This window comes from Apteryx rowi, unplaced genomic scaffold, assembly GCF_003343035.1.
Source record: "Apteryx rowi isolate R43461 unplaced genomic scaffold, aptRow1 scaffold_1302, whole genome shotgun sequence".
Taxonomy (NCBI): domain Eukaryota; kingdom Metazoa; phylum Chordata; class Aves; order Apterygiformes; family Apterygidae; genus Apteryx; species Apteryx rowi.
Genome location: NW_020447534.1, coordinates 48388 through 58239, shown reverse-complemented (window position 1 = coordinate 58239; position 9852 = coordinate 48388). Strand labels below are relative to the sequence as shown.

At 52.2% G+C, this 9852-nt stretch overlaps 1 protein-coding gene across 1 annotated transcript; it reads right to left on the bottom strand.

Annotated features, from left to right (window-relative positions):
* Positions 1-486: 486 nt before the first annotated feature.
* Positions 487-1448, bottom strand: LOC112961299 (olfactory receptor 52A1-like). The gene has a single exon (XM_026056310.1). The coding sequence runs from the start codon at positions 1432-1434 to the stop codon at positions 487-489; it is 948 nt and encodes a 315-aa protein (XP_025912095.1). The 5' UTR covers positions 1435-1448.
* Positions 1449-9852: the final 8404 nt, after the last annotated feature.

Sequence of the window (9852 nt, the reverse complement as noted above, 5' to 3'; positions counted from 1 at the left end):
ATGCAAGAGCTGCCGACAGCTGTAAACAAGAGTTGCTGCCCTTTTAGGACCATGGGTTCCTGGGGGATGCGGCCATGCATCCCCGGTCCTTGTGCAGGAGAGGTGAGGAGAGCTAAGCTGGTGGAGCTGGAGCAGGTGCAGCTGTGGGGAGGACGCGACACAAGGTGGGAGAGCAGAGACTTGTGACTGTGTGGGGAGCACCTTGTCTCCGTGGCAGGGCAGATGTGAAGGTGCTGGGGAGAAGAAGGGTCCAGCTGAAGCCCCAGCGCTGGCAGTGTTGTCACTGCGTGAGTGGAGAGCAGGGACCGCTCAGGGAGGGGAGCAATGGCTCGGTGAAGACACCTTGGGGAGGGGCAGACAGGCCATTTTGGGACACCTTTGCGTGCCCGATGAACTGCATGGCTTGTGCCAGTGGGGCACCAGCGGGAGAAGCCCTGTATTTTGCCCTGCAGGCCGAGGGGAGAAGGGGGCAAGCCCTCAAGGACACTATGTCTTGAGACCTACCATYTTCTGCACCTGTTGGCGGATGGCTGCGTTGCTGATGCCATAGATGATGGGATTGAGCGTGGGGGGCACCAGGAGGTAGAAGCTGGAGAGGAGGATGTGGACATAGGGGGACATGCCATGGCCAAAGCGGTGGGCGAGGAAGGAGAAGAAGCCCAGGACGTAGAACTCCAGGAAGACGCAGAGGTGGGCCGCGCAGGTCTGCACTGCCTTCAACCGCGCCGCCCGCTTCGGCAGCCGGAAAACAGCCCTGAGGATGAGGAAGTAGGAGACAATAATCAGCACCAGGTCAAAGCCCAGGATTGTGAATGCCACAAAGAGGCCGTAAGCCTTGTTGACCCGGATGTCGCCAGCTGCCAGCTTCACGACGGCCATGTGCTCGCAGTAGGAGTGGGAGATGACTGTRCTCTTGTACGTCCGCAGCCGCTTAATCAGAAAAGCAGTTGGTGCAATGAGGACTGTTGGCCTGAGGATCAAGAGGATCCCAATTGTGCTGAGCACCTGGTTGCTGAGGATGGCAGAGTGTCTCAGGGGCTTGCAGATTGCCACAAAGCGGTCAAAGGCCATTGCTAAAAGCACACCTGACTCGATGGCTTGGAAGGTGTGGACGAAGAACATCTGGGTGAGGCAGGCGTTGAAGYGGATGTCTCGAAGGGCAAACCAGAAGATGCCCAGCATTTTGGGCATGATGGTGGTGCAAAGGCCCAGGTCAGTGGCCACCAGCATGGCCAGGAGAATGTACATGGGCTCRTGGAGGCTGCGCTCAGTCCAGATGGTTGCGAGCAGGATGCTGTTTCCCAGGAGTGCGGTGAAAAACATGAGCGAGAAGGGGATGCCAATCCAGTGCTGCACAGCTTCGAGGCCGGGGATCCCCAACAGTGTGAGRAAGGTGGGGCTGAAATACACAGTGGTTAGATTGGGGTCCAGCATGGCGACAGCCACAACGCAGGAACAATCTTGTGGCACCTGTGCAACAGAGAACAGAGACGTTTCTGGTCAGTGATCAGTGAGAGGGAGACTCGCACCTCCCGGTATTTTATGCGCTGGTGTTTGACCCTGGAAGAGCTCATGAGCTGTTGTATCACAACAAGATGTTGTATCAGTGATCGAGAAAAGGACTTGATTCCTCCCTATTCCCGCAAAAGGCACGTTTACACTGCTGCTGGGCTCAGGACTGGAAATGTTGGGGGCAGCCTAGAGAAATTGCAGCGATTTTTTAACAAGCGTTATGGAGATCGGTTGGATGAAGTATGGACAGATGTGTGTGTTTGTGCATGTGTGCGAGTGRGTGAAAGCGGCAGAAGAACCTGCAGATGAAGGGCTAGAGGAATGGGTTGTGTTAATTACCACAGAGCCCCGTATGTGCGATTTCCTTCAAATGACCAAGCAGGAAGAAGAATAACAACACGCTGACCGAGGTGACAAGGTGACAAGACAAAGAACAGGGCTGGAGCCATAAAATGTCCTAAGACATTTTTGCTGTAAGAATAAGGAGGGATGAGATGAAATACTGATATGAAAGGCCCTGAAAACTTATAAAAGGCATGCCCAGAAATCAGTTCATTGATGCCAATCAGGAGGAATCCAAGAGCCGTGATGAGCTGCACGTGCACTCGCCTGGCCTGAGGCGCACAGAGGGTGAAGTGCCAAAGATCCCGCCATGATAACAGGAGCGAGTGGGCTAATAGCAGCCCATCATGACCTATGAGGAGATAAGAGACGATGGAGCCAGGCTCTTTCCTGAGGTGCACAGTGGGAAAATGAGAGACAGCGATCACAGATTGGAATAGGGGAGGTTCAGATTGGATATAAGGAAAAGAATTGTCCCCACAGGGACAGCCAAGCAGTGGAAGAAGTTGCCTCCAGACAGTGTGGTCTCCACCCTTGGATGTTTCCAGGACCTGACTGGACAAAGTCCTGAGCAACCTGGTCTTAATTCAGCGCTATGAGCAGTGCAGTGACCCAGACCTGGGAGCAGAATAGTCTCCTCCAATTACTCTTCTCYGTCTTTCTGCTCCTTCTCTGTCCTTTCAACCCCATCTTTGTGTTGCATTTCTTTCTTTTTTTTTTTGAAGCTGAGTAACCAGAACTGCATGGAGATTCCAGACTGAGCTCGATTTCATGGGTTATTCTCCAAGTACAGGCAAAAACATGATGCATCTTCCTGCCTGTAAAGCAGGTCCATGCTCTAGCTGCTGCAAATTTTGTGATAGACAGAAATTCTGGCCCCTCTATTTTTATATTTATGGAATAAACTTGAAAAGCTTTTTTTTTTTTCTTTTGGCCTTTTTATGCCAGCCTCTTTTCGTATGAAGCTGAATAGCCTTTGCTTTTATTTCTGTTGTGTCACATTGTACATAGTGATTCCTTTCCAAAGCATCTGCAATTTTAGCAAATCTCTCTAGCTGAGACTTGGGTATTGTGCAATTGGAGAAGAGCAAATGTTTAAAAGGAGAAAATGGTGACCCGGGTGAGGGTAGGTCTGTTAGTCCAACCTCTACAGCAAGCAGGACTTTAGAGCAGAAGGAAGCCACAGCTGAAGGCCTGGAGGAAAAGGGAGAGTGTGACAGCGTGCAACAGGCATTGAGCACAGGTGGAYGGTGCCAGGTTAACTCGGTAGCTTCCCTCAATAGCTGACTGCCAAACAACAGGAACGTGGGACTTCTTTGGCTTGTGCATCACAGCACWTCTTTTGGCAGATTTTTGGGTAGAAGGATATAGTGTGGCTCAATACAACAATCAAAGTGTTTGGGAGCAGCAGGGTAAGGAGCTGCGGGGCAGAGCTATGTTGTAAGGGCAGCACAGGGCTGAAAGTAGATTAGAAAGGGGCTTTCTTAAAGGYCACAATACACGGAAACTTGCTGATGAAAAATCACTAACAAAACAAGCTAAGGCATCATAAACACTGAAGAGATCAGGAATATCATGTGGAAAGGAGCAGATGTCCTTGAGGACTGAAGTAACAGCAACGGGACGAGATTCAATAACACAAARTGCAAATTACTGCAGTCAGGGCTAATGTCAAGAACTTCTGCTATGTCCTAGGAGCTGGTGATTCAGAAATGTGGAGAAAGGCCAAGACCTAAGTAACCTCCCTGAAAACGAAGCTAGTGACGAGATGCAGCTGCGAGAAAGGCAGTCTCTCCCAAGTAGTGCAATGGGGAACTCTTGCACCATGGTAGCAGGTGGCAGAGAGACATCACCTGCAATCTCGCGTACGACTCTGGTTGCCTCGCAGGGTGGAAGCACGCACGTTTGGATGCTCAAGAGCAGAAGAGTGCAGGTGAGGACCACAGGGTCCAACCCTCCTGTCACAGACAAGCAGCAGACCAGCGACACGTTGATCAAGCTCTGCCCAAGGACAATTTGGGTTCTGCTCCTCCTGCTGCCCTGTGCTCCCTGTGCTAGTGGGGTAGGACTTGAGCAGGTCATGAGGCTTGTCACATTTCTGGATGTTCCTCGCTGTTGTGACAAATCTTGTATTTATAGCTTATTCCTCCTGCCTCCCYRTTTCCCGCACTCTTGGCTGAAGGAAGGAAGCAGGGAGGAGCAGGTTCACCGCGCCTCACTTGTTTCTGGTGATTAAACTGCAGCTGTCTGCAACTGGACTCAGGCAGAGCCGTCRCCAGAGCACCCTGCAGTGCATTGCTGCTTGTCCCAGAGCAGGAGATGTCCAGGAGGTGGCAAAAAGCAATAAAGACTGACTCACCACACGTGCAGCAGCTGGTGGGTGCTAGCCTCTGTTGGGGTGAAGCAGGAGCCGAGCAGGTCCGTCTGGTATTGMCAAGGAGCTGTGTTTATAACGTTTGCTCCTGAACTCCCTTGGGGACTCCCATCGCTGCCTGGGGCCGGGGCTCGTCCCATGGCCCCCGAGGAGGACTGCAGTGATGAGTAAACACCATTAGCGTCCCTCACCCTGCTCCCGGGATGCAGAGCCAGGCTGAAGCCACTGTGGCACAGGGCTCTTTGACCCTGAAGGAGATAAGGGCTTCTGCTGTRCTGGGACCACGCCGCTGCGTGGAGCTGGAGGCCCTGTCCTCCAGCGCAGGGGTGAGCATCGCACCATGAAAGTCTCTAAAACTCGCTTCAGGCCTCAGAAACTCTCTCACTGATGCACTGAGGTGGGAAMCTGCCAAGTAGCCATCCCATTCTGGAGTCTAGAGGGAGCCATAGGAAGAGTATTGCTTAAGTCGGGAAGGAGGTCTGGGAAAGCCCGCACAGCACTGCTCCCCTCGTGCTGGAAATGGCCCATCTCTGCTCCAAAATCTCCCGGGACATCTCATCCTGGAAACACCCCTGTGCAGGGGCAGCAGGCTCCCGCCTGGAGAGGTGAGATGCATTTGCAGCTCCTGCCCATGCTCCGGGGATCCGGAGACAAGGAGCAGAGGCTGCCTGGTGCTGCCACAGGCTTGGTGTGCCCTCGCACGCCTCCTGCATGCCAGCTGCGGTGGGACCCCATGATGTGCGGTGGCCGCGCGTGTGTTGATTTGCGCTGTGAAGGGCACTGAAGGAGGAGCATCCCCGGGGCCAGGCAGTGCCAAGAATACCAGAGCCACAGAGGCGGACAYGTGCCGGGGAACAAGCGTGTGGGCAATGTGTCTTGCCCCCCAAAGAGCCCCCTGAGCACGGCCCTGCTCACACCGCAGTCCTGGGGGGCGAAGAGAGGCATCCTTGTGCCCTTCCTGGGGTGCAGGGAAAGGTGCCTGGTGCCGCTGGGAGCCCTGCAGTGTCCCACCTGGGCTCCAGCTCCCKCTCRCAGACAKGGTCCCTAYGGCCCTGTGCAGACATCTCAGACATCCTGGGCACCTTGAGCAGTGCAAGGTGTCTCTCTGGGCACCTAAACTGCTCCCTGGAGATCTATCAATGAATCTCGTGGCCTGGGAGAGCGACTCGGGTCACCCTCAAGCAGGTGCCTCTGTCCGTTGAGCAGAGCTGCTCTCAGCTCCCGTGACAGCACAGGCGGCAGTGGAGAGACAAAACTGGAGTGTCTTCACCTGGCACTGACCCCACCGTGCTGCTGAGCTGCGCTGAGCACACTGGAAGTGGAGAAGGGGAAAAAGGTTGGCTCCTCACGCAGAGCTGGCCGTGSCATTCCCACAGCGCCACGGTCTGTGGGTCAGGGAGGAAACGCGTTGTCCTTCCTCCAAAGCCTAGGCTGTATCATTCATCCACYAAGGAGGGCTCACCAGATGATGCCCTGCTCTCCACCCGGTGACTGCTCACCGTGGGCCTTGGAGCCTGCAGCCCAAGACCCAGGGGGCCTTTGAAGCCCAGCTGAAGAGCAAGGAGGATCTCGTGGCATGAACGCTGGTGAAACAAGCCTGGCCATCTGCGCTGGCACCAGCAGCCCCTTCCCTACCACGAGGARCTTGTCGTGAACTGTTTCTCCTCATGCCTCATGGATGGCTCACACCTGCAGCCTCCTATTTACCGAGTGTCTGCACAGGCAGGACCCAGAACTGGAACCAGAGAGAAAATGTAGCCCTCATGCTAAATTTACTGACTAACCCTGCCTTTTTTAACCCTGCCTGGCAGGCATGACTTGAAGATTTTGAATGCACTGGAGAGACTCAGGTCTCCCAGGGCTGTGAACGACCAACTATTTGGTGGTGTACAGCAGATCTCTTTGCTCTCCCATTAGCACTGGAATGAGTTGCATGCGTGCAGACCCTCGCTGAGACCATCACGCAGCACTTTTGGCACCCTCTCAGTGAGCAGGGGTGCAGCTGGCCTGGGACAACGTGCCACCAGCTGCTCCATTCTTTGCGCTGCGTGTGGTAGCCACAGGACTGCCCAGGTCCCGGCTCTGCCTGTGGGGCCAGACTGTCTCCCCTGGGCATCGCCAGGGTGCTGGRAACGTGGTGTGGAGCTGCCTGTTGGCACCTGGTCACATAGAGACCATGAGACAATGGGGAGGGGGTGGGAACCAACACATTCTTTGGATTTCCATGACATGAAAGGCTTGAGGTTTGGGAGGGGAGTTTTCCTTAAAGCAGCTTTTTTTTTTTCCCAGGCAGGAAGCATTCACTCAACCGCTGCAGCTTGGAACTCCCAGGCGAAAATGTGTCTTTGGGCTCTAGTTATGACTCAAAGAACCAAGAAAGAGCAGGAGTGGCAAACTCTGAGGACACAGAGGGAAAGTGTGGGCAATGCTGTACTCCTGCTGGTGGAAGATTTATTGCACCATGTCTGGCTTCATCACAATTTCYAGGCAATGTTCCTTGCTCACCACCTCGAAGATAATTGCACGACTGGGAAGGTCTCATTGGCAGGACTTTTTCAGTTGTAATTTTTAAAGCGTATCTTTTTATATTTTGCACAGCACTTGGGTAAAAATCCGCCTCATGGATAGAGAGCTAATGTGAAATTTTGCTACTATTATTGCTAACAATAAATATCAGTCTTACRAAGTGATGTTTCTGTCTTTTAGTTGGCAGTGGATGAGCCTGCAGTTCATGATCCTTAGAGGTAATATGTTGTTCCACCATGCAGATGTCTCCCGAATAACGGTTTCTTGGGATTGATGGTTATTTTCTTTTTCCTCTTTTGGGCCCAACTTCTGTTTCTAAAAGAATGCTTTCTTGCATCAAAATCTTCCCTTGTCCTGCTGTACAGTCAAGTTGTCTGCACAGGAGGTGTGAATCTGCTCTGAGACTTCAATATAGCATCTTTGAGTAGTTTTCATGCTGCTTGACAGGATTTACTTTTTGACCTTCCCTTTTTCTTTCTTTCTTTCTTAGCAAATATTGTAACATTTRTGTCATTCTACTCTTTAAAAATCAGTTTCTTGTTTCTTTCCTCCCCGTGAGTGTTGAGTCTACGTTCATTCTAATCACTGATACGAAGCAGATCTTTGTGGCTCARTCCAGTCTTAGCCCCAGACTTGGTCAAAAGTTCATGTCTAAAGGGTTATGTGCACAATCAATTAGAGATATAACTCAGCAAAGTTTCGCAAAGTTCGCAAAAGTTCAGCATGCTATTAATCACTTACCAAGGATCTGTCACGGATAAGGAATCTCTCAACCTGGAGGAGTGACCTTGAGRGGCGTCCCTGCTCAAGGGGAGGTTCTGCAGTGCAGCCCACTGCCATGCAGGAGAGCTGAATGGGCTCTGGGCTGCCGCCTATTTTTGGGGGGGTGGAGATGATTGACTCGTAGTCCTATTTGCATGCTAGACGGGCCTTAGTTGGCCCATGCTCAACTAGCCCCTACATAGGTGCTGTTTATGGAGAGGTCAGGTTGGGGAGGAGGGGGCAAGAGCACATTGCGGGGGGAAGGAGCACACCGTCACACCTGTGCCACCTGAGTGCTGCCTCTTGAGGACTGAAATGCTCCAGGCTAGCCCCAAATCACCTGGCTCAGTGCRCAGGTGACTGAGCAAAGGACCTGCAGTGAATAGGTCAAATTACATGGCCTCATGATCCTTTYGGCCTTAAACCTCATGACACAAAGAGGGAGATGGTTCAGCATGTGCCCTGCATGGGTCTTGTGGAGGGATGTTCAAACTGTAGAGACCAAGGCTTGCACCCCAAATTGCACCRTCTGTGTTGGGCCTGGAAAGGAGACTGAACCCCCAAGAAATGACATCTGTGAGGGTTCAGCTGGAAAGTGCAATTGGAAGAAGGYTCATGTTGACAGGCTCTGGTCCTCATGGTGGGCTTTAACCACCATGGTATCTGCTAGAGGGAAAACACAGCAGCACACAAGCAGTYCAGGAGGCTCCTGGAGAGCATCAATGATAAATTCCTGATACAGGTGAGAGAGGAGCCAACTAGGAGAGGTGCTCTGCTGGACCTTGTACTCRCAAACAAGGAAGGACTGATCAGAGAGGTGAAAATCAGGGGCAGCCTTGGCTGCAGCAACCACAAGATGGTAGAGTTCAGGATCCTGCGAGGAGAGGAAAAAAGCTGAAAAGCAGAATCACAACCCTGGACTTCAGGAGAGTGCCCTTTGGCCAGTTCAGTGACCTGCTTGGGAGAATCCCACAGGAGACAGCCCTGGAGGGAAGAGGGTTCCAAAAGAGGTGGCTGATATTCAAGGATTGCCTCCTCCAAGCTCAAGCATGGTCCATCCCAGCAAGCAGGAAATCAAGCAAAGGGGGCAGAAGGCCTGCATGGATGAACAAGGAGCTCCTGAATAAACATAAAGGAAGTGTACAAGAGGTGGAAGCAGGGACTSATGACCTGGGAGGAATAGCGAGAGACAGTCTGAGTGTGCAGGGATGGGGTCAGGCTAGCTAAAGCCCACCTAGAGTGGAGCTACYGGAGTGAGTCCAACTAAGAGCCACAGAGATGGTGATGGGACCGGACCACCTCTCATATAAGGAGAGGCTGAGAGAGCTGGGACTGGTCAGCATGGAAAAGAGAAGGCTTCAGAGGAGACTTTATCAATGTGTTTATCAAAATATSTGAAGGGAGGGTATAAAGAAGATGGAGCCAGACGCTTCTCAGCAGTGCCCAGTGACAGGATGAGAGGCCACAGGCACAAAGGCAGGAAATTCCTTCTGAACATAAGAAACTATTTCTTTACYGTGTTGGTGGTTAAACACTGGAGCAAGTTGCCCAGAGAGGTTGYGAAGTCTCCATCCCTGGAGAAACCCCAAAACCRCCTGGACACAGTCCTGGRCAACCCACTCAGGCTGACCCTGCTTGAGCAGGCTTGGACCAGATGRTCTCTCYAGACGTCCCTTCCAACCCCAACTGTTCTGTGATTGCATGCTCCCTACAAGATTACTCTCTCTGCAGAAGGTCCAGGGTTCACCCTGCAGCAGCTCAGCGTCCCACTCTTATTTAATCACACAGTCAAATTTAAGCAGCTGGTCTCTAGAGGCCAAAAGCTATTTAAACTTGAAAAGATAACTCACCCGAGACAYGCAGTTATGAATTGCCTGGGGGAGAAGTTGTCAGGAATTACAAATAGTCTCCTGCTTGACGACTTCTGGAGAAGCATTTATTCCTTCTGTCTTCTGTGGGCTGGGATTCCCCTGCTGCCCTTTCCGGTCCCCACCACGGTGAGCGCATGCAAGCTTGTTGGTGTCATGCGCACATCAGATTAGTTCTGAGATGTGACTTTACATTAACCTAGAGCTAATGAAATGGCATTTGCAGCATCTGGAGAGAGGGCATGTTTCCTCTATTCCGGTGCCCTGGAGCAGGTATGGGAAACAGCTAGGGGGTTGTTCAGGGAGGAGGGACTTTTAAAGGGGATGCTAGGGGAGGGCGGCTTGAGCAGCCCAGCAAAACACCAGCGGTGCGAGGTCAAGAAGACTTGTTTAGGCTTAATATCATTTGTGGCAGAAGGGCAAGCAGAGATACATTGTTATTAATACATTTAAGTCRTAGAAACATTC